The sequence below is a fragment of the Camelina sativa genome, chromosome 13 (assembly GCF_000633955.1).
Source record: "Camelina sativa cultivar DH55 chromosome 13, Cs, whole genome shotgun sequence".
Classification (NCBI taxonomy): Eukaryota; Viridiplantae; Streptophyta; class Magnoliopsida; order Brassicales; family Brassicaceae; genus Camelina; species Camelina sativa.
The window spans coordinates 3325245-3348197 of NC_025697.1; the positions used below are offsets into that span (position 1 = coordinate 3325245).

Below are 22953 nucleotides of genomic sequence, written 5' to 3' on the forward strand. Positions count from 1 at the left end.
AACGTTTACAAGGTTTTTAAAAAGTATAACTTTCAAAAATTTGGCGGGGAAAATAATTTTTGACGGGAAAATTTTCGATTTTGGTGGGTATTTTTTTTTTGATTTTGGTGACTGTACTTTCTTGTTGTCATTCAAAAAAAAAGTAATTTGATCATAAAAAGAAATAGTTTTAAAAATTGCCAATATGAAAGGGTATTTAAAAAAAAAGACATAGAAAAGGGATATTTTTGAAAATGCTTCTTGTTCCTTCAACTAATAAGATTTTTATTTTATTTTTGTTAAAATCACTCACAAGTTTTTTTATTTTTATTTTTTATTTTGTTATCTTTAGAATATATAATTTTTTAAAAAAATAATATTTTAAAACTAAAATGTACCAAAGTGTCATAAAAATTATAAACTTTTTTTTGTTGGTATAAATTTCGAATAAAACCAGATTTGGTATTAAAAAATATTATTAAGCAAGTGATTGTTAACCATGTCGAAAATTCCATATTGAGTCATTTTTTTAGAAAAACCATTATTTGAGTAACACGATTAACTTGAGTTGACCAAAACAAAAAAATGTATGAAGGATCCCCAAGGCCTTTTTAAGCGGATGATTAATATATATATAAAAAACAGAAAATTTATTGGGCTTAAACGGGTCGCGTCACATATGTAATGAAGCCCATTTCCCACGTCTCGAAAAAGAAGGAAATTTATCTAGACGCGCTGTCGATCACTTTGGGGGAAAAGTGGGATTCACGCGCTTACTTTTGGTCTTTCTGTTTTTGCCCTAATCGATCTCTCTGCGTAGAGGAGAGAAACCGAAACAGGAGATAGAGAGAGAGAAAACCCGCCGATAAGATTCCGTCCGATCTCGCCGTGACTCGGTGTCGTAACTCGTTTAACTTACCTGATCTCCGTCGTTGATCTGCCTCCGTTTCGATCCCTTTTATAATACACTCGGTAAATTATACATCTCTCTCTTTCTCTTGACTTTCTCCTTGTTCTTCATCTTATAACTTCGTCGGCCATAGCTCTTCGTGGTAGCAATTTTAATCAATCTGATTGTTGTTTTTATATGTAGAGCTAAAAACGATGGATCCGATGGATATAGTTGGAAAGTCCAAAGAAGATGCTTCGCTTCCAAAAGGTTTAGCCTCTTCTTCTTGTTTTTTTTGGGGATGTTTCTGTCAATTAGTGAGTTTTAGGTAAAAATTGAATGTATCCATGGCGTTTCAGGTTAACTCAATGCAACGATGAAAAGAAAGCATGAACTGCATCAGATATTTTCATCTAACTCTTAATTCTTGTCTGCTAAATAAAAAAAATATGTTTGTTGTTTGGTAAATATGTCAGCTACCATGACAAAGATTATAAAGGAGATGCTACCAGCAGATGTTCGTGTTGCTAGAGATGCTCAAGATCTTCTGATCGAGTGTTGTGTAGGTAAAGATTGATTACTCTTTTCAAATTTCTCCCAAAACAAAGTTTATAACAAAACTGATCATTGTTTCAAAATTTGCTTATCCTCTTCTTTCTTTTTGTTGTTGTTGTATGAACATTATTGGCAGAGTTCATAAATCTTATATCATCGGAGTCTAACGAAGTGTGTAACAAAGAGGATAAACGAACAATCGCCCCTGAGCACGTACTCAAAGCTTTACAGGTTTGCTGTTTACATTCACTCAGAATTATATGTTTTGGAATGGTGATTTTAATTCATGTGACTTGACATATGAAACAGGTTCTTGGCTTTGGGGAATACGTTGAAGAAGTCTATGCTGCTTATGAGCAACATAAATATGAAACCATGGTAATCCATTACACCATCCCTTTCCTAATAATCCAGACTTGAGTATATATATAAAAAAAAATCTTAATTGGTTTCCTTTTGTGTGTATTGCAAATTCTTGCAGCAAGATTCACAGAGAAGCGTGAAGATGAACAGCGGAGCAGAGATGACGGAAGAAGAAGCAGCAGCGGAACAACAGAGAATGTTTGCAGAAGCTCGAGCAAGAATGAATGGAGGTGTTTCAGTTCCTCAACCTGAGCAGCAGCAACTAGAAGAAACCCAACAGACAAATTTACAAAGCTAATCAACAAAGCTAGAAGGGAACCTTTTTTTTTTCTTTCTTAACATTTTATCCTTTTGACTTTTTTTTTTTTTGCTTTTGTTTCTAGCATTTCTCTGTAAAGTGCAAAATTCGTCGCGTCTCGGTGTTGATATGCTCTTTACAATTATTTAACTTAGATTTATGTTTTTGTGTTGAATCTTCTAAAAATCACTTTGGTGATTTCAGATGTAATTAGCAAGGTTTGTCTTCTTCAATCTTTGCAACTGTCGTCATTCTGTTTATAATTCCTAAATACAGTTTTCTCAGAATTTGATAATACTAGACTCCTTTATAGTTCACAGCCGATAAAAGATCTGAAGCAATCCAAACCGGAGAACCTGACCCGATTTTTATCTTGTCAAACCCAATAAATTAAACCTAAGAGGCAAGAGAGGAGGACCACTCTTACTTAGATGTCCAATTAGACCAGCATGTGTCTGTCAATTGTTTATTTTGGTTAGGCAAGTAATAATAATAAGAAGGGATTCTTCTTTCAACTCTCTTTGCCTCGCCGACATTATACGGACTTGTTATTTGTTGTCAAACACACACACACTTTGCTTTTGACTTTAAAAGCTGTTAATATATAAATCCAGTATGAAAAAGTAACTAAGCTATTTTTATTTGCAAGTAAGTAGATAATTTTCTTTTACGTAACCAGAATTTCACGATTATATTATTTGATATTTATCTTTTTCTTTTACAGTATTAAGCACTTTTTTTTTAGTTATGAAATATTATAATTATTCTTCTAGAAAAAGTTGTTTATTTGATTTTTTTTTTTTTAAATCTAAGCTACTGTGTATTTATAACGTGCCTGTTATGCAATTTTATAAAGATTTGTTTATTTACCCTTATCTTATGTAAATATGTAATTATTAAATAATATAATTTTCACCAATTTTTTTTGTTGTCGTCAATTTAATTAAAACTCGTACTGTTTCTTCAGCTCGATTATTAGCAGTTTAATTTGCAAAGCATACTCTTAATAATGCAAATTAATTAATTAAAAATCCGTATTAGTCTTCTAACTCATAATTTTAATTGGTCATTAAATAAATAAAATCTTGGTATAATTCCACCGCTGCGACGAGAGAGGAGCACAGCACAGAGAGAGATCTCTTCGTTTCGTTTCATTTTTTTTTTTCCCGGGAAATCTGGGGAACAAAAAACTTAAGCAACCATCGATCCTCTGAGGAAAAAAAAAAAAAAAAAAACGACTNCCAGTTTTTTTTTCCTTTCACCTCTCTCTTCTCATCGTCTCTTTCGTCATTCCCTGTAATATTCACTTTTTCTCCCTTTTTTTTAATTTTGAATCTCTCCTCCTTCATCTTCACCGTTTCGATTCGTGTGTTCCTTTACTTGATGATAAATTTTCTGATCAGATCTAGTGTAGAATAATAAATAGGTAGGATTTTTAATTATTATTATGTTTATGGATCGAGAGAGGAGGAGTTCATCTTCTTCATCTAGTCGTAATGGGACACCTGAATATAGCAATGGAAAATTCCGAGATGATAATAATGGTTACGGAGGATTCTTAGATCGATTGGAGAATTCACATTCACGTGAGAAGAGTCCTACTAGATCGAAGATCCTCCGGATCCCGTCTCCGAACTCGTCTCCTCCACCTTCTAGCTCTTCACCTCCATTTCATGGTTCCGATTCCCCTGACCGTGGTTACATCGAACACCGCGTCTCCAAGTACGATACTCTCGCCGGCATTGCTATTAAATACGGTGTTGAGGTAAAATAAAACATTCTTATAAAAATTAGGTTTTGCTTTGGTTAAGGTTGTTGTGTAAAAATTGACATACTGGTGTAAAGGTTTTTTTTTTTTTGGGAATTGAGGTATGATGATGAAGAACACATGAGAGGAAAAAGTTATTTGTCAGAGAGAGAGCTTTGTTTGGATTATTTCAGATTTGTTTTAAGCTTGTAATGCTTTTGAAGCTTGTATTGTTTATTCCTAATTGTTTTTTTTTTTTTTTTTAACTTTCAGGTTGCAGATGTGAAAAAGATGAATAACCTTGTTACTGATCTTCAAATGTTTGCTCTCAAGTCTCTTCATATTCCTTTACCTGGGAGACACCCTCCTTCTCCTTGTTTGTCTAATGGCTCCTTAAACCATGGGTACTTTATTTAAGCTACATCTATCTCCTCCTTAGACGTGATTTATTACATGCTTGCCTTGTTTGTGTTGGACTGAAGCTGTGGCTCTAATACATGGAATCTTATTTGCAGAGAGGGGTGTTCATGCCACGAACCGGAATCACCAAACCACAGCAACGAGGACGTGTTTGATTTGTTTCAGTCTCTGAGATTGAAATCTTCTGAGAAGAAAGTCTCTCCAGCGATGTACTCACTGCAAGGTTATTACGGGCTTAAACCAGCAGACAGAACAGTCTCTGATGGAGGATGCTTCGAGATGGGAAATTACAAGACCGAAAGTTCTCGTCATGATAATCAATATCTCAGACCTTTCCCATCAACAAATGCTCCCTTGAATCACCATAGGAAATCTAGAAGCTTGGTCAATGCACTTATCGAAGAGGTTAACCAATCACCAGAGAATAATTCTCAAGAACCAAACTCCGACAAGTTTATGAGGAGACGCCAAAAATCTGAAGCCGACTTTTCATCCCGGACTCCAGAGCTTGTGTTGAAAGAAGACAACAGTAGCAGCAATGGCGGGTTTTTATCAATAGCCGGAAAAGGCTTAGCTTTGAGATCAAAAGCTTCAAGCAGAACCAATCTAGCAGAATATGAGAACGGTAATTTCAATCCGGTACCAATCAACTTGATGGATGCTCCAGTTTCAGACAGCTTTTGCAGTGTAAGAAAATCTTCGAGTGCATCAAGTCTACAAGATCCGGACGGTAACAGCAGTAACGGTTCGTTGTCTCTGTGGCCAACTTCAAAATGGAGCTTGAAACCTGATTTGCTTACACCTGCGGCTATAACAAGCTCAATCTTTGATGGATTACCAAAGCCTTTAACAGGTCGGAGAAACAAAACGGCTCTGGACTAAAAAGGTCAGTTTATCGTTATTTAACTGCCTTATTCTTTTTTTGGGGACTATACGAATCAATTGCAAAAGAAGCTATTTTAGCTTAATGCCGAGTAAATACAAGTAAAGAGAGATTAGAGAAAATTTGAAGGAAGAAACAAAAAAAACTTCCAAAATTGAAATTTATAAAGAAGGAAGAAGCTTCTGATGATGTAATGATTGGGTCTTTTTTTTTTTTTTGTAAGTTATAAAAGTTATGCTGTACCATGTTCTGGGTGGGGTTGTATTGTATCGACGACAATATCCGTAGAGTAGTTAAAATCTTTTTGTTTCATGATACATTGTCACACATACTAAATTGTATTTTCATGCATTTATTTAATAATGCTTTTATTAAAGTGCAAAGGCTGTCTCTCTGTATGTTGTTGGTCTTTATGGTTTTATTCGACCGTAACTCGGATTGAGCCAAGCTGAAACCGTTCTTTTCTGCGTATTTTTAATTATAAAGTTCTCTCATATGTGTTATTGAATAATGCTTTCCAGACGTAGCCGGGGTTGTGCTGTCGAAGCACAGTTTCAACGTGTTAGCCACACCGTTATGTAAACCCTGGAATGAATCAATAGAAACGAGCGAAAAGAAAGTAAATACCCAGTTATTTTAGACTGAATTTTTAAATCAATATGGGCTAGTTTTTTGCGAGTAGATCTAACTTATCTAATTATATCTCAACAATCAACAATAAACTACAAAGCGTAATCCAACAAACTAATGTACATAAAAATTTGCAAGTGTTATATAAAATCAAACATCTACAAAAGTAGACACTGTTCCGTCACGGCTGCTTCTGGCTGGCACAACCAATGCTTCTGTTTTTTTTTTTCCATCGCCGCTTACGACTTCATCACTGTCATCGCTCATGCTATCGCCATTACTACTGCTACCAACGCGTCACACCACCACAACCACTCTACACTTACCGACATTCTTTTGGGGTTTTTTCTGCTGTTGCTGTAAAAAATTTAATAGCACAACTTGCAACATATGTGTATAAGTTCGAACCTTTTTGCTNCTTTTTTTTTTTTTTGTAAGTTATAAAAGTTATGCTGTACCATGTTCTGGGTGGGGTTGTATTGTATCGACGACAATATCCGTAGAGTAGTTAAAATCTTTTTGTTTCATGATACATTGTCACACATACTAAATTGTATTTTCATGCATTTATTTAATAATGCTTTTATTAAAGTGCAAAGGCTGTCTCTCTGTATGTTGTTGGTCTTTATGGTTTTATTCGACCGTAACTCGGATTGAGCCAAGCTGAAACCGTTCTTTTCTGCGTATTTTTAATTATAAAGTTCTCTCATATGTGTTATTGAATAATGCTTTCCAGACGTAGCCGGGGTTGTGCTGTCGAAGCACAGTTTCAACGTGTTAGCCACACCGTTATGTAAACCCTGGAATGAATCAATAGAAACGAGCGAAAAGAAAGTAAATACCCAGTTATTTTAGACTGAATTTTTAAATCAATATGGGCTAGTTTTTTGCGAGTAGATCTAACTTATCTAATTATATCTCAACAATCAACAATAAACTACAAAGCGTAATCCAACAAACTAATGTACATAAAAATTTGCAAGTGTTATATAAAATCAAACATCTACAAAAGTAGACACTGTTCCGTCACGGCTGCTTCTGGCTGGCACAACCAATGCTTCTGTTTTTTTTTTTCCATCGCCGCTTACGACTTCATCACTGTCATCGCTCATGCTATCGCCATTACTACTGCTACCAACGCGTCACACCACCACAACCACTCTACACTTACCGACATTCTTTTGGGGTTTTTTCTGCTGTTGCTGTAAAAAATTTAATAGCACAACTTGCAACATATGTGTATAAGTTCGAACCTTTTTGCTCAGAATTAGACAGTTTTGGCAAATCCAATTTCACTTCATGTAGACAAACATTATTTATTGAAATCACTTTATCAAAGTCCCATAGTCTTGTATGACAGTGAGATGAGCTAGATCTTTTCAGTTCTAGAATATTCTAGTAGATCGTTTAACATGATATAGAGATGCGCTTTAACCGGTTTTGACTCTTCGTAGCTATTTTATGAACACAAAATTTTAGAATACTTATAGCTTTATCAATGCTTTTTTATTGAAAATAATTCTAACCAGAAAAAAGATGCTCAAACAAGTATTTACTAAATGGTGAATCTTTTTGACAACTGTACCTTTCAAAGAGAGAATGCAAAAGAAAAACCTAACCTGCCGACTTCAGAGAACCAATCATAAGCTTCTAAGTCTGAGTTAATCCCAATGACTCTGGTTCCACAAAATCTAATCAAAAACCTGAAACAACCACGCAACAAATGTGAGATTCTCACACCGAGCGACGTATTTCTCTCGCTGAATTATGCCCAGTCAGTCCAGGCCAGTTGTCAAACTTTGAAGAAACATCTCAATTTAACGACTAGTAGTCTTTACCTCGAGATTACGCCGAAATTTGATCCAAACAGGACGCCATTTCCACCACTCCGGGTTCCAGTGTAAAACCTAGCACGAGATAATGCAGATGACTGATTATGTACTCGGAGTTGAAGTCAACTTTCAAAATTAGAAAACCAGATATAGAAAGACCAAAGAGATCTGTAGACAACATAGAGACCATGTCGATCAAGAAACTAAATTATTCATACAGCTAATTCTACAGTTTAATATCATAAATCCACAATGCTGGTTAAGTTTTTTTTTTTCTTTTTTTCTGGAGATTCTTTTGCATGAATCCTTTTGGAAGGATATGCGATTTATGGGAGCTGGAAACCTTATAGATTGAACTAGCAGCCATAGACAAGTCTGGTTTGAAAGAATAAAAGATATACATTTCAAGACAAAAAGGAGGAACCGATACCTCAAGTCCTCAACAACTTCAGATAAGCAGTGCACAAGATAACGATACGGATATTCTTGTAAAACCGGGTAAATGGAGTCACAGTTGTTGAGAAATGCATGCGTCATCGTTCCTGCTAAGGCATTCAGCCTAGACAACCTAGGTTATGCACAGAACAGACATTTGTTAAGAACAATAATCAAGACTCTTAAAATACTGAGAAGAATCGTCTAGAAGGAACTGAAGAGACTTCACCAAGTAACTTCTAAGTGACTTTCCCCACAGAACAAGAAACGCTAGAAAGGTCTCCATTTAGGGAACCAATATTAAGAGCAAATTGACAGACTTGCACCTAATACGTTGGAACTTCTCAATAGTGACTACCTTAGAACCTAATTACTTCTGTGTGCAGATACAACCCTTATAAAATGTGCAATTTTTAAGATCGTGTCTCAAATACCAGTAAAGAAAGTTTTGAGTTAGATGGTTCTTGTCAGAAAAAAGATTGACAATTAGGACTTAAAAGCTTGTCAGAAAAAAGATTGCACCCGATATATTAGGACTTAAAAGCTTGACAATTGTTTAACTAGACAAAACTGTGCATGGTCATTGGCCTAATTACAGTATCTGAGTAACAGGAGTACTAACCAAATTAGAAACTAGGGCATATACTGTGAAGAATATGATCCGGTGATACATTCGTCAGGAACAATTATAACATATAGCAATATCCTGACAATAGTCTGCAGAGTTTTGATGCCTCTGGAAGTGAATATACCGCCAAAAAATCCCTTTATGGAAGAAAGTGCAGGTTCTCTATTTCGAACTGTTTGATACAATCCAAAAATAGAAAATCAGAGACAAAGAAGCAAAAAAAAAAAAAAAAAAGAGACATTAGCAGCTTGCTAATCAAAGTGTAAGCGAATAATCAAAAGGTAGTCTACCTTAACTTCAGGGTGGCCTCCATCGAGCCGTGAAAGGTACGTCTGGCCGAGATGGAAGCATCTGCGAAGCACCATGACCTTGAATGGCAGAATAAAACGTTATTGTAGGGAAACGTGTAGGATCCCCCACATATGCATCTCTGAGCGTCTTAAAGCAGATTAGTTGATTTAAATCGCCTCACCTGTAATTGTCGGGCCACCTTGCACGTTATCAGCAGCAAACTGATAGCTCATTGTCCCTGAAGGTCTTTCGGGAGGCGGCTGAAAGAAACCTGTCATTGCAAGTAAAACAACCAATATCAACTAAAGGAGAATCATAACCAACTGAAGTAGCATAAACAAACTGACAAAACAAAGGTTTCTTGCATCTGCATACCGTCTGTAACAGTAAGAGAGCCTGGAAATGGATTTCTTCCACTTATCCAGGCTCCATTTAGAGTATCTGCATTACGTCCATTTGAAGACATCCGCCATGCTTCCTCATTCATATGTCGCTGCCCATCAACTGACTGAGAAGGAAAAGGGTAAGGATGAGGAAAGGAGGAACGCTGGGGTTCTGATTGAAGGCTTGGAAACGGAAAATGGCTGGATGGTGCTGGGGCAAGATTCCTAATCACAGGTCTCTGTAGAAAAGAGGTATTGCTCGGCCGAAGCTGTTGGTTCCACTGCATAGATATCTGGTATTCATGTTGAAATGATGCATGTGCTGGGTTAGTGAATCCTGGTTTATTTAGTAATGAAGGATGGCTAGGCATTGACGGTCGAGTTAGAGCTATAGATTGTGAAGACGGTGGAAGTGCCAATGGAGCGGGTGGTGGAGTAAAAAAATGATCAGAGGGAGGTGGCGCAAATGGCAGCTCCGATGGATATGAAGGGGGTGGAGGCGGAGACAGCGGTGGTGGAGAAGGAGGTAGAGGAGGGGGAGATGGAGGCGATTCATGAGGTAGCGAAGGAGAACATGCTGGAAAAGGAGGGATCTCAGTCGCATAGGTTGCAGCCGGTGAGTCCTCCTTCGCTCCAATCCCACAGACATACGAAGGTACGTCATCTGTCAGCTGACAAGACGCATCTTCCATTTCACGTACACCACTGACATCTACTACACAGTGAGGTTTATCACTCGAACTATCATGTGCCTCTAACTTGCCTAACGCATGGACTGGTTCTTCTATATGTGTGTTTTTAACTTCATGTGATGTGCTTGGAAGATCCTCATCTTCTTCATCATCTCCAAAATTGTGAGAAGATAAAAAGCCTGCCAGCTGAAAACTTGCATTGCTGCAGAAAAAACTCGTTAACGTATAAATTAACAGTACTCTTCCGAACAGCAATAAAACTGTCTCTAACAATTAATTCAGGCTAAAAATTTCCTACTAAGCTTCTACATGCCCATCAAATATATTAAATCTGGAAAGCTGAACTACAGAACAAGATAAGTATAATGCATACCTCCCATACTCGTCAACAAGCATCCCTTCCATGTCCCTTAGAGGATCATCTACAGAACGCTCAGATCTAGAAGGACGTCGTAGGGAAAACCCAACAGTTTTATCATCACCAGAAGCACCAATATCACCAATATAACGACGTAAAAGAGAATCTGGGAAAATCTTCCTCTTAAGCCACAACCTCAATACCTAGCAGGAGCAAGAGATCACTGACTCTGAACAACAAAAACATGAGACTGTCCTCGAAACGAACAAAAAGTAAAAGAACCTTGCGACATTGATGACGATTTTCACGAGCACCAGTCCCTGGAGGAGCAGCAGCTCCTAGAAGGCGTGGAAGGGCTGCCTGCACAGTAGGAATATACAAACCGCCTGTTTTACCTAAAGAAGATTCACATGCATCACGAAGGATCACTTTAGTCTTATTAGTTATACAGAAGATAAACAAAGAAATTCTCTTTGACTGTAGAGAGTAATACAGTTAAAAAAACAAAATACCATAAGCGCCTCAGAAAATTGACAATTTGGAAAGAGATTCTGCATCCATTCAGGAGAAGCTTACCTTTTTGTTTATGGGAACATTGGGTGATCGAATCAACGAGAAAGAACAAGTCCACTTTACGACGAAAATGAGGCTCAATTTCCAACTTTCGAATGAGAAGTTCCACAACCTACAAAACACGATAAAATTACCCCATCAAACGCTGTAAATAATTTTGTCCAAGAATTTTCAGCTGGAAAAGGTACATTACTATATTAAATCTACATTTGCAGTCTATTCCTAAGTTTATCATAGGAAATTCTGGCTGGCGGTCTTAAAAAAGAGGAAACCACAGAAAGAAGAAAAGTGTTGACCTGAGGAAACAATTTAACTCACCTCACTGGCAATCCCATACTCGGCACAATTAATTGCCATGCGTGTTGCACGTCCAATACTTTCCTTAGTTCTGGATAAGGTCTCTAGCATTCCCTCAAACGTATCTCGAGAAATCGCAGCCTCAGTGGCACCACTCAGTGAACCCTCAACCGACCTATGCCCTGAACTAAATCTTCTCTCTTCCTTCTCTTCAGTCCCCACTTGGTTACTTGATGAGGATTGGTGGCCATGAATTGATGGAGTAGAATCTTCTTGAGGTTCCTCAGCAACAATCAGCATGGCATCGCCAGCAGAAGATGAAACATTCTGAACCATGAAAGGGCTTTGACTTGTCTGCATTGGATCGATGGTAAAGGAATTATGGTCAATATTCACAATAGGTGAAGTATGTGAATGTGCTTGTTTTCTTTTTTCTTGGGCAGCTGCAATTAGATGCTTCATAGATGAAGAAGAATCTGGCATCGAAGAACTGATCAATGTGGCACTTCCATTTTCTTGATTGCCAGTAATACTATGATAACAAAAAAAGACATTAAACTTTAACCTCCAAGCAAATATGAACATATCAATGACAAAGGGAAAGACAATAAAAAACATACATGTCAGCGGACAAGTTCACAGAAATGCCTGTTGACACTCCAACATCGTTCAGACAAGTTGCAACTTTTGGAGTGCCTGTTGGGTTTTCTTCCAAAGCTGGTTTGCTTCTCTGATTTGTTGTCTCTGAATGAGAAGAGCTTAATATATCTGAACCAGCCATTGCGTCCTTGGAAAAATCACCTTGGCATTTTTTTGGGATCCCCACACCAGAGACTTTCGTAACTTTATTCTGTCCTGCCACCTGCTCCATAGTTGAAAACAACTGAGAAGACTTATTAGGAGATCTAAATATCTGCTTGACATTCTGTGGAGGCAGCTCGATGAATGGTTTTCCCACAGAGGAGCTGTTTGAAGGACCCTCCACGCTATCTGGCATTCCTGAACCAGAGACTTTTGGAGTTTTATTTTGTCCTGTCACCTGTTTCTTAAATGAAACCAACTGATGGGAATTTTTAGGAGAACTCAAGTTCGGCTTGATATTCTTTGGGAGAAACGCCTTGACTGGTTTTCCCATAGGTGAGTTATACCCCTCCATTTTCTTGTTTTGTTGATACAGATGTACTTTCCCAGTTTTTGCACTTTCTGCAGATCCAGCTAATAGCTTTACTTTAATAGAAGTATCATGGGATGCATAAGCACTTTTAGGACCACCCGTAGAAGCTAGTTTAGCTTTGGGAACATTGGTATGTCCTCCATGAACTGGAGTCTTTGGGTCTTCATCATCATCATCATCGTCATAGATACAAACCGCCCTCCGTCTCTTCGGCAGCTGAGCAGCTGGAACCTTCACATCGCTATCAGAAGATGAAGTTATCTTCTTTTCAGGATGATTTGTCCCCTCTTTATTGAGAGACCGAGAAAAAGAGGAAACACTTGTGTGCTCCACTGTCTCTTTGCGGCGCTTAGTATAAGCGACTGCTTCCTTATCAAATTGATTTTTTCCTCCCTGGGCACCTAACACAGTCTCAGGCTTTAGACTAGATACAACGCCAGTAGAATCAGATACTTCAGCCTTGCCTTCACTAACAGGAAGAAGATGTTTTCTCTTACATTGTTTTTGATCCTTCGCATCTTCAGACCGTGGCCTTTTAGCAGCACGTTCACTATCATCTACTCCTGATGCAGACTTTCCTAGTTTGCTTTCAAATTTTTTTTTCTTCTCTAAAATCTCACCACAGACTCGGGCGATAGGTTTCTCTTTCAGCAACTCTTTCGACTTTTTAGAACTAGCGATTTTCACATCCAAAACAACCTTATTGTCAAAAGATTCTATTTTACTGCCATGCTCTTGTCCCTTTTTATTGCCCTTTTTCTGGCCTAGGAGATGACTGTCAGTAGCTGCTCGATTATCAGGCACACGTTTGGCTCTATGAACCTCATCTTTACTTCTTTTCTTCGTGTCACCAGCTGTCTTCTTGATTATCCTCTGACCATTGGCCGAATTCTTTCCATGGTCAGTGCAAGTGACACCGTCAGTTTTATCCCTAGAATCTGCTACCTTTAAGATAGGGTCAAGTGATCCATGCTCCACCGGCTCACTACTCTGGGATGTGGTTCTGTCATTTGATTTAGACGGATCTTGCTCTCCTAAGCCAGGCTTTGTCTCTGCACCATTATCCTCAACTAATTTACCGGGACAAGGATCAGACCTAGAATCAAACTTATCAGATTTTCCGTCATGAACTGCTGGATCCAATATATCTGACTTGTGAATCTGCGACTCTTCAAATGCAGCGGAGATTTCCTCTACGGCTTGTGCAAAGTACTTGACTGTTTTACCTTTACATTTTTGTAATAATTTATCCTTCGCCTCGGTAGTGAAGACTTGAATATCAGGTGGCGTAACAAAACCACTGCATTACAAGAAGATGACTTGGTCAACAACTAATATTGAGAAAACAAATTCACACTCAAAAAAACAAAGAATCATAGTAACAGGACGTATTGACTAACAAAAAAGATGGATATAACTTTCTGGGTCCCGCAACAATCAGTAAACACAGAAGACGCCGGCTTACATTTCTTGTGTTCCAAAGAAATAAACAAAGTGTTTCTTTGGGTCTGGAACCTGTTTCCAATCTTCGGGACGGCTGATCTGAAAATGAAAACCATTTAGTTCACAGTAGATAATTAAGTCACATTGCACAATCCCACACAGCTCAACCAGTGTTAACATCACTTCAAACAAATACAAAGCTCTGCACATAAGAGATACAACTAAGAATAAGCTAGAGGATTATACTACTGGCCTTCAAACTTCAGCACAAAAAAGATTGGCATACTACAAACCAGCCTCGTTATGAAAGCCTACTAAGGTGAGAGATTTGAAAACAGATCGTTGAGTGTATGTGTCGAGCCAAAGTTAACCACAAAAAAAAAACAGTAGATGCGAGACCAACAAAAACAAAAACCATGATCATGAATCAAAACGTCACGAAGCATCAACACCGAGAGAGAGAAAGAGAGGGAGAGAGAGCAAGACACAAACCTTAGCAGGCCAAGCAGGGAAGCCTTTGATTTTAGCAAGAACGAGATCACCCAATCTCAGGTCACCTATGGCCAAGGCTTTGTTCGCTCCTCTTTTACGCCCAGGGGCCATCGGCGAAACTGGCTAAAAACCCTAATCTTCAACTCGGATAGAAACACCGAACAGAATCACCAATCCCAAACAAAACCCCATGAGAGAAGCAATAAGTAATTCCAACTCTTCTTCACCGTTGAGAAAAAGGAAATAGCTAGGGCTTCACTGTGACGAGCAATGGCGAGGGAAACGAGTGGGATGGAGAAGTTGAATCAGTGGAGAAAGAGAGATTGAGGAAGAGCGACGATGGGGATTTAGGGCACTAAAAGCTTTCGCCGGAGAGATGACGCAACGGAGAAACTGGGTTTTACTCTCGTCGCCGCGTTTTTTACTCACCCTCCTCCCCTTTTCCAATATTTTATTTATTTATTTATCATATACGTTTTTGAGCAGTTCATTCGTTTTTTTCCTTTTTTTCTTATTTGTTTTTTTTTTCTTTAATATATGTTTTGATGAATCGACGCCGTCAGTTGAGTCTTCCCGGCCGGCTAGTTTCATTCCGCCGTGTAGGGGTTACTTACGGCGGCCTTCGTTTGCTTTATAACACTCGTTTGCTTTATAACACTCTCACAACTTCTCAATGGGCTTCTCATAAATTAAAACCCAATATGATTTAGCTGGGCCGTCTATAAACTGAAATTTTTTATTTTAACACTCACAACGTTTGGGTCGGTTTTTTTTCTTTTATATTTTAAGTAAGCAGGTTGGAAACTAACTGTAAGACTATATAACCCATACAAATATATCCCAAAATTTTGGTTTCAATTGCATACTTTTCCAACTAGGACTTTTTAATAATAATAAACTTGAGCGACGTTGGCTGAAGGTTTGTCATGTATGATGTTGTGATTTTTTTAAGAGATATTTGTCAAAATAATACATTTTTCAAATATAATTAAGAAATACATATATTTACTATTTACAATTGGAAAAAAACACATTTAATATTACTGTTCAACTATTTCCACAGCCTTTTTTACCATTCATGACTTTAATTAATTACATCTCATGTCATTGTTTCCCATTTTCTTCCATTTTTTTTTATTTTTCAAATAATTGTTAATATAACTTTTTTTTAGAAAACTTTTTAGATACAAAAAAAACAAATTTTTTCTTTACAATTTGATATGAATTTTGTTTAATAATTTTTAAATATATTATATAAACCTTTTGTATCCGTACACATTTTTAAGTGTACAAATGTCTATACACCTTATTAAGTGTACAGATATATGTACAAATGTACAGATGTAATTTTTAAAAAACCATTGTGGTACAGACATCCAAAACCCTAAGAATTAAACAAATTACATCTGTACTCACATCTATACACTTAATATGGTGTACAGATACACAATTTTTAAAAAATATTTAATATTATCAAATAAAATCATCAAACAAAATGCATATCAAATTGTAAAGAAAAAAACATAGATTTTTATATATCTGAAACTTAAAAAAAAACAAAATTTAATTAGCCAATTTTTATGTTTTAGATTGTATGAAATATAATATTGAAGAAAAAAAAACCTCTTAAAGCATACATAATCATTATCCTCTTTTCAACTCTCCCTCTCTATGCCCTTTTTGTAATCTTTTCCCCATCACTATGTCCCACCTAATTTTCTATCTCTCTCTACCTCTATCTCACACAACTCTATTTTCTCAATTCTAAATAGTGAATATATGTTTTTCATAATTATATTTGAAAAATGTATTAAACTCCTAACAAACCTTTTTTTAATGTATATGGGAGAAAAACCTACAAATACATGCGATAGGAAACCAAAAACCAAAATGCAATCAATTGACAATGTATTGACAGAACTACTATAAGTACTATTGTTGATGTAAAACCCAATATTTTCTTCTAAGTCGTCGTCAATCACCAATCATGATCAAGTAAGTTATAGGGAACTGAGGTAGTGGCTTGTTATTCCATTATTTAGAGCCTGGATAATTTCAATTTGGTCAACACAGATGGGAGAAGAGTGAAATTTGGGTCCCTTGATGTATTAGAGTTTTTTAGAATTTTTCTGACTATATATGTCACCATCGTTCTGACTTGTTCTTCTATTTCTCGAAGATAAAACGTGCGCACCAAAGAACAAGTTTATTTTAAATCAACCAACGTTATTCGCACTGCACCGAATGATTCCTGTAACTTAATTGGTGGGATCATTATAGCCACTGTAGCTTACAGTACTGTTAAAGATATTGGATCAAAAAAAAATTCATACTGAAATTTCAACTGGCTAATAGACGTGTGGACATGTACTAAATATTCATACTGAAATTTCAACTGGCTAATAGACGTGTGGACATGTACTTAGATAAGACGACAACAATTTTTAAACATTGGTTTATGTGTAATCAATATAAACACTTGAGGATAGTAGGATAGTACGTTATACAGTATTACATAACCAAAATTAAAAGAAGAGACATATATAGCGATCTCTCGTTTGCATTTGTCTAATTGTATTACCATTATGGAGTATATCAAAAGTGCTTTTGAATTTTCCGAAGTATTACAGTATAAGTAACAAAACACACGGCTATCATTCAAAAGTCTTCAAATATTCTCATCCCAAGAAAAAAATACTAGTTGGACTAATTCCAACAATCATTTGAATTCCAAATTCCTAAATTTATCGACGAGTAGTTCATAGAGAAAGAAACCCCTAAACCCTTGTTTACTTGTAACAAAAACGAATGGACCCAAAAAGAAAAACTCCTGCACGTGTTCCATGATTCATATCACTATATCATGTGACATCACTGAATATATATATATATCTCAATCAAAAACCAATCCAAATTTGGTAAGACCAAGAAAGTTCCTAGACTACACAATACAACAAAACAGGCTGCTCAATATTGACCTCTAAAATTACACAAGACAATATATTATACTTATGTATCGATTCACAATCGATCAATCGTCGTTATTAAACGGAAACACTGTTTGTCGTCCCTGATTTTAAAACAAACAAACAAACAAAAAAAATGATCTAACCATTAAAATATAGAAAACAAAAACAAAACAAAAAAAAAGATAGTCATGAAAACGAAACGCGATTTGGGCGTCCAAGAAACCCGTCCAAAACGACTTTTCTTTTATACGACTCTGAATTCAAATCCGAGACACACGCAGAAACGTCGCTACCGTTGCGTTTGCGTTTGGCCAACGCGGCTGCGTCTCTGACACGAGGTAGAACGTAACACCAAGCGGATGTACAAAGAATCGCACAAAGTCGACCCCAAACCAGCATAATCATTAACGTCAGTATGATGACCGAAATCCCTATGACCGGGTCAAACTTACCGACCCTTGACCCGTTGTTTTTCGCCCGAGTTGGTTTCAAGTCGGGTTTTTTCTCGTAACGTTTTGAAGTACACACCCGCTCCGGACACGTGTCTTTAAAGGAACCCAACGGTTCCATGGGTTTTGATCGGTCGGGTGTTTTGTCTTTTGAGTCCTTCGGTGTTGACTGAAATTAAAAAAAATCGAACAAAACCAAGAAATAATTTTAATGTCACAGCGGAAAATATGAATAACGTCCGCAAAATCAAGAAGATCACAATAAGACAATCATATTGGTGATGAAAGAAATTGAATTGTCTGAAAATGATTTTTTTTTCAACTGTAGACCCCAAAAAGAGAAAAAAAAAAAAAAAAAAAAAAAGGAGTAAAAAGTCTCAAAACTTATAAAAGATGATTCAACGAAAGATACCTCTTTAGTGTCCTGATTGACGGGCTTATCATCAACCGGAATGTTTTGACGATCAGTAGTACGACGTATCACCACCGATAGGGGTTTTTGCTTATCATCAGATTCATCTACTACTCTCAAAGTCGGTTTCTCTGTTTCCTCGATCGGCGACGGTTTGATCTCGCCGTTCTTCAGGCGAAACTTCGAACATAAAAACCACCGACTAATCCGTTTCTTATTCTTCTTCTTCATCATCTCACCACCGTCTTCTTCAGCAACCATCGATTTGTCGGAGTGTATCTTCCGAGAAAACCCGAAGCAGCCGAGGAAAGACGAAGAAGATCCGAGTGATCTTTCTCGGACTCTCTTCTCTGTTTTCGCCATTTGCAGTCGGATTGTTGAAAGAAAGAGAAATGTTGCGTTTCGTGCGAAGACTTTGAAATATCGCTCGGAGCGGTTGGATTTTATCTTCTCTTCTTTAATTTATTTTAATTTAATTAAAATAATATTTTATCTATCAGTGTATTGACACAAATCGAAGAATCAACGGAAATATCAAGGTGAATGAACATAAGATTACATATTAAGAAAACTGGGACGGGACTAGGCTACAACAAGTTGCATCCAAAACAAAAGTATTAGAAATTCTTACAAGATAAGATAAAAGGGAAAGAAAAAATAACTCTAGATTTAGATGTCAATTATGGAGTTTTTTTTTGGCAAAAGTAATTAAGTGATGCTTCAAAGTAAGTAAAGATTATAGATATTCCTTTATATGTGTCAATTTTGTAAAATTATATATGAGAGAATATCTGTCAGAAGTAATTCATCATATGTCTTTTTTTTTTACTTAAAATTTTACAATCTTGAATGTTAATGCCTAGTAAACAACATCCTCTAATTGGTTTGTTTAATCTAATATATATTTTTTTTGGTGATAAAAACAAAAAATGTTGATGCCTAGTAAAGTATTATTTTTTTCTATCAATGGTTTTGCTTATAAATCGATTTTGACCAAATGTTACGGAATTTTTTTAACTCCCACTGGACCCTCTCATACGCACACTAAGATCCCGAACTATGGATCAATACTTTTGGCCAATAATTTAGTTGCGCCGGAAACTAAAACATGTTATAATTAGACTAAATCATTAAATCAATATCGATCCTTTAGTTTCCACCTACAGTATGGCACATAAATTCGAAATATTGAAAGTTGTTTTATTCAAAGAATGAATCACTATATATATATACACCACTTGAACTACCAATACTACTAAATGCTAGTGAATGATGTTGGGATACTGAAACGAATGCTGTGTACATGACAAAGAAATAAAAGAAGAACTTGACTGTTTTCACAAACATATGAAACACACATAGGAAACAAATCACCTATGTAATCACTATAACAAAAGATAAACAAATCCAAATAATTCCTTCAAATATAAATGATGGGCTCGTGTTTGTCCAAGGTTTCGTGAAGACCATAGTCGTTTTAGCAATCTCGTACAAATACTCACACGGCTTCAATATGGCCTTATGTTGATATACCGAATATTTATATACATATAGCACAAAGTGTGACACAGAACAGTCGACTGCAATCACATGTGGCGCAAAACAGCTTATTATGATTTATGACTGAAACAAGTTTTTCGATGGTTTGACTGAAAGTGCTCTGTTTTAAAAATTTCTGAGTTTCTATATTATATTTTGTTGGTCCAATTTCTGAGATTATTTTCTCAGTATCTGGTTGGTCCAGCCGTCCAGTTTGTGATTTTTAATTTTTTTATTGCCCTCGTACATCTTTAATCACATAGACTTCAACTTCATGAACCAAATAGTATAGTACACATGTTGAATAGAGATACTAAATATAGTCCCATGTTAAATGAGCTTTATTGCTGAAAATATAGAATTATATAATCAAGTACACATACTAATAATTATATTGTGATATTCTCAAAAATACTATAATTATTATATTATGTCATAATTTTCTAAGAAAAATGACAAAAACAAAGTTGGTCTTCATTAAGCGTTCATCACCAAAAATATTCATATGTTATGAATTAAAACTTCTACAATAACGAACCACGTTATTCAACACGGTGGAAAGATTAGAACAAAAAAAGATTGATTCATCTTGATAAAATGATTAGTTTAATAAATAAAATAAACCAAAGTAAAGTTTGATAGAAGAATATAAGTATCGTAGTGTCCACGTTCCAACTTCTACGTTGGATCTCTTCGTTTAGCTGTTTTCTATATTGACCCATTCGAATTTATGTGTTTTTTTCTTTCTTTGCAAAAGTCATAGTTAAAATCATAGTCAAGATCGGCTCTGAAATATATGAAATCCTATAAAAATGATTAAAGTAAGGACTCGTTTTGTAGAATACAATATTGCAAGTTACTAGTAATAATTATAAAACCATATTAATATAGATTATATAGTGCATACAACTACCAATCAAAATCACCCAAAAAAAATAACAATCACTTGTTACAATTCATAAATCTCAAACTCAAAACCTTGAGTCACTATTCACTATACACCAATTATACCCTTCATGGGCATCAGCGGTAGTAGTGGTCTATCTCAAAGGCACTCCTCTTGACCATAGTCACCTTCAAGCCATGCTTCATGTACATAGTTAAAGCCATCTTTGGCTCAACCTTATGACCACCCTTCATACTAACCCTATAGCGGTAAATAATCGTGGCCGCCACATATTTCATTTGATAATACGCAAAATCCTTGCCTAGACAGAGCCGCGGACCACCATTGAAGGCCGTGAACTTATAGGCTGACTCACTCGTGTACCTGCCGTCTCCTAACCACCTTTCTGGCTTGAACTCACAACAGTCCTTCCCCCAAATCAGTTCCATACGCGCCATTGCATATAGTGCGTATATAACTTTTTCTCCTTTCTTTAGTTTCGTCCCATCTGGAAATACATCGTCTTCAAGTACCTTCAAAATATTATAAACTTTTATAACCTCATGCGTACTAATATATTTCATTCATAACCGAAATAGTATTAAAGAGAAATAATGTAAGCCAACCACACCAAACATACCAAAAATTCTTTAACAAGTCACTCTACTATAAAGTTAGATATACTAGAAAATGACATTTGCGGAGACAAGTATGTGAAACAGGGCACGTACCTCTTTGTGATCGACTGGAACTGAAGGATATAATCTGAGAGCCTCAGACAAAGCAGCTTGTAAATAATCCATTTTCTTGATCTCTTCTGGTCTGAACACAGGCTCATACTCAATGTTCTTCTTTGTATCTCCATTATCATCTCTCTGCTCAAGAATCTTGCAAATTACCACCATGATGTTCTCCTCCACTTCCGGATTCTTCTCGATTAGCCAGAAAAACCAGCTTAGAGCCACAGAGGAAGTGTCTCTCCCAGCAAGTATGAAGTTCACACAAATATCACGCAAGAATTTAACTGAAAATTTCTCTCCATTGTCGTCTCGTAGACCCATAAAAATAGTTAAGAGATCAGATCTCTTTGCGGTTTCAGTCTCTAGAGACAGCTCTTTCTTCCTCGTCTTGATTACTTCGTCAGCGAAATAATCCACACCTTTTATTGATTCCTTAAGATTCTTCTCTGTTCCTAGGTTAAGAGACCTCATGAGCTTCCACACGAAACCAGGCATCACAAATCTCACAGCTGTTGCTTCTGTTGCATCCTCGAAGGCTTTTGCGAATGGAATTTCAGGTAGGTTTGGACTAAGACAACCTGGATCGACTCCGAAAGCAATCATACATACATTATCGAACGTTAGCCTTAACAAAATGTCCTGAAGATCAATCTTTTCAGAAGTTTCAAGAACCGGCAAGAGTCGATTATGCACGAGTTCGTGCAATGACTGGCTGGTTAGTTGTCTGAAATTAGCCGAATGGAACTCGACACTTGCTGTTTTCCTTTGCCGTTGCCACGTTTCTTCATCGGCATTGAAAATCCCGTCTCCAAGTAGATCTCGCATGGTCTCACGGAAGTAAGAACCCTTAGGGTAAATGGAGAAGCGGGTCTTGAGAATATGCTCAACGTTTCTTGGATCACAAGTAACGACGCAGTTGAGAGTGCTAAACCATGGACCTCTAAACCGGAAAGTCCCGTTCCTGCTGATTAGAATATCAGATAACCATTCATATATGTTACTTCGCACTGCAAGAATCAAGGAAGGAAGCATGCCAAGAAACGGCCAAACGGGCATCCCTTGATGTTTCTTCTGTCGCAAGGAGTGTATCGTGACAAACACGAAAAGGGCAATAAAGAGCTCAAGAATCTGAACGTCTCTCAAGAATAACAGCCTCCGGGAAACCAGAGGCTCGTGGTGGCTTGCAGCAGCCGTAAGATTATAAGCTGAAGAATTATAGTTCATAGTGAAAAAAAAAAAAAGAGGGAAACAAGAGAAACAGGAGTGTGTATAATTTGCAGAGAGGAAGAGAAAGAGAGATTGCAAATAATGAAACTGTTAGTTAAATTAGTGGGTGAAGAATATGAAATGAAAGAAGAATGAATTTAAGACGCATAAGTTTCGTGTTTGGCTCTTAATGTGAAATATTGGGTTTGATTTGGTGAGCTAAAAAAAGTTCGTTGTTCTTTTCTAACGGTCTTTTTTAACTTATGTGGCTCTTGTTCTCGTGTTTTGCTTTCTTTGTTTTGTTTGGCATTTTGTAAAGGTCAAGTCTTTTGGAGGGGGAATCAAGCTTGTTTAAATATTGAATTAAAATTAGGGTTTTAGAATATGAGG

General features: G+C 36.6%; 5 protein-coding genes across 7 annotated transcripts; 2 read left to right on the top strand and 3 right to left on the bottom strand.

Annotated features, from left to right (window-relative positions):
• On the top strand, positions 720–2319 carry LOC104734838 (protein Dr1 homolog). The gene is made up of 6 exons (XM_010454494.2): positions 720–951; positions 1073–1138; positions 1345–1434; positions 1560–1654; positions 1733–1801; positions 1905–2319. The coding sequence occupies exons 2-6, from the start codon at positions 1084–1086 to the stop codon at positions 2082–2084; spliced, it is 489 nt and encodes a 162-aa protein (XP_010452796.1). The 5' UTR covers positions 720–951; positions 1073–1083; the 3' UTR covers positions 2085–2319.
• Positions 3332–5517, top strand: LOC104734839. Its single transcript, XM_010454496.1, has 3 exons — positions 3332–3849; positions 4105–4235; positions 4347–5517. The coding sequence occupies exons 1-3, from the start codon at positions 3532–3534 to the stop codon at positions 5131–5133; spliced, it is 1236 nt and encodes a 411-aa protein (XP_010452798.1). The 5' UTR covers positions 3332–3531; the 3' UTR covers positions 5134–5517.
• Positions 5769–14824, bottom strand: LOC104734840 (protein HUA2-LIKE 1-like). 3 transcript variants are annotated; one of them, XM_010454499.2, is made up of 15 exons: positions 14363–14824; positions 13893–13969; positions 11874–13727; positions 11275–11785; positions 10960–11068; positions 10666–10778; positions 10399–10586; positions 9326–10227; positions 9132–9221; positions 8950–9027; positions 8654–8831; positions 8027–8164; positions 7603–7671; positions 7018–7467; positions 5769–6172 (listed from the first exon to the last, which is right to left on the bottom strand). In XM_010454499.2, exons 1-10 carry the CDS (start codon positions 14471–14473, stop codon positions 8957–8959), a joined length of 4026 nt encoding a protein of 1341 aa, XP_010452801.1. In that variant the 5' UTR covers positions 14474–14824; the 3' UTR covers positions 5769–6172; positions 7018–7467; positions 7603–7671; positions 8027–8164; positions 8654–8831; positions 8950–8956. The 3 variants fall into 3 exon arrangements, with proteins under 3 accessions (XP_010452801.1, XP_010452802.1, XP_010452799.1); XM_010454500.2 differs by lacking the exon at positions 5769–6172 and adding an exon at positions 6614–6966 and having other exon boundaries at positions 7384–7467; XM_010454497.2 differs by lacking the exon at positions 5769–6172 and having other exon boundaries at positions 6614–7467.
• Positions 17210–18629, bottom strand: LOC104734842 (uncharacterized protein At5g23160). Its single transcript, XM_010454502.2, has 2 exons — positions 18193–18629; positions 17210–17949 (listed from the first exon to the last, which is right to left on the bottom strand). The coding sequence occupies exons 1-2, from the start codon at positions 18553–18555 to the stop codon at positions 17518–17520; spliced, it is 795 nt and encodes a 264-aa protein (XP_010452804.1). The 5' UTR covers positions 18556–18629; the 3' UTR covers positions 17210–17517.
• LOC104734843 (cytochrome P450 86B1) lies at positions 20589–22684 on the bottom strand. The gene is made up of 2 exons (XM_010454503.2): positions 21349–22684; positions 20589–21150 (listed from the first exon to the last, which is right to left on the bottom strand). Exons 1-2 carry the CDS (start codon positions 22579–22581, stop codon positions 20755–20757), a joined length of 1629 nt encoding a protein of 542 aa, XP_010452805.1. The 5' UTR covers positions 22582–22684; the 3' UTR covers positions 20589–20754.

Bases quoted from the DNA above. Each gene is read 5' to 3' on its own strand.
- LOC104734840 (XM_010454499.2), bottom strand. From the start codon at position 14,473: ATGGCCCCTGGGCGTAAAAGAGGAGCGAACAAAGCCTTGGCCATAGGT. The intron at 11,069-11,274 runs GTGAGTTAAATT...CGTGTTTTGTAG, and splicing joins AGTATGGGATTGCCAGTGAG to GTTGTGGAACTTCTCATTCG. The intron at 10,779-10,959 runs GTAAGCTTCTCC...AATCTTCTTTAG, and splicing joins ATGTTCCCATAAACAAAAAG to GTAAAACAGGCGGTTTGTAT.
- LOC104734843 (XM_010454503.2), bottom strand. From the start codon at position 22,581: ATGAACTATAATTCTTCAGCTTATAATCTTACGGCTGCTGCAAGCCAC. The intron at 21,151-21,348 runs GTACGTGCCCTG...AATATTTTGAAG, and splicing joins TTCCAGTCGATCACAAAGAG to GTACTTGAAGACGATGTATT.
- LOC104734842 (XM_010454502.2), bottom strand. From the start codon at position 18,555: ATGGCGAAAACAGAGAAGAGAGTCCGAGAAAGATCACTCGGATCTTCT. The intron at 17,950-18,192 runs GTATCTTTCGTT...TTTTAATTTCAG, and splicing joins TCAATCAGGACACTAAAGAG to TCAACACCGAAGGACTCAAA.
- LOC104734839 (XM_010454496.1), top strand. From the start codon at position 3,532: ATGTTTATGGATCGAGAGAGGAGGAGTTCATCTTCTTCATCTAGTCGT. The intron at 3,850-4,104 runs GTAAAATAAAAC...TTTAACTTTCAG, and splicing joins CTATTAAATACGGTGTTGAG to GTTGCAGATGTGAAAAAGAT. The intron at 4,236-4,346 runs GTACTTTATTTA...TCTTATTTGCAG, and splicing joins AATGGCTCCTTAAACCATGG to AGAGGGGTGTTCATGCCACG.
- LOC104734838 (XM_010454494.2), top strand. From the start codon at position 1,084: ATGGATCCGATGGATATAGTTGGAAAGTCCAAAGAAGATGCTTCGCTT. The intron at 1,139-1,344 runs GTTTAGCCTCTT...TAAATATGTCAG, and splicing joins AGATGCTTCGCTTCCAAAAG to CTACCATGACAAAGATTATA. The intron at 1,655-1,732 runs GTTTGCTGTTTA...CATATGAAACAG, and splicing joins ACGTACTCAAAGCTTTACAG to GTTCTTGGCTTTGGGGAATA.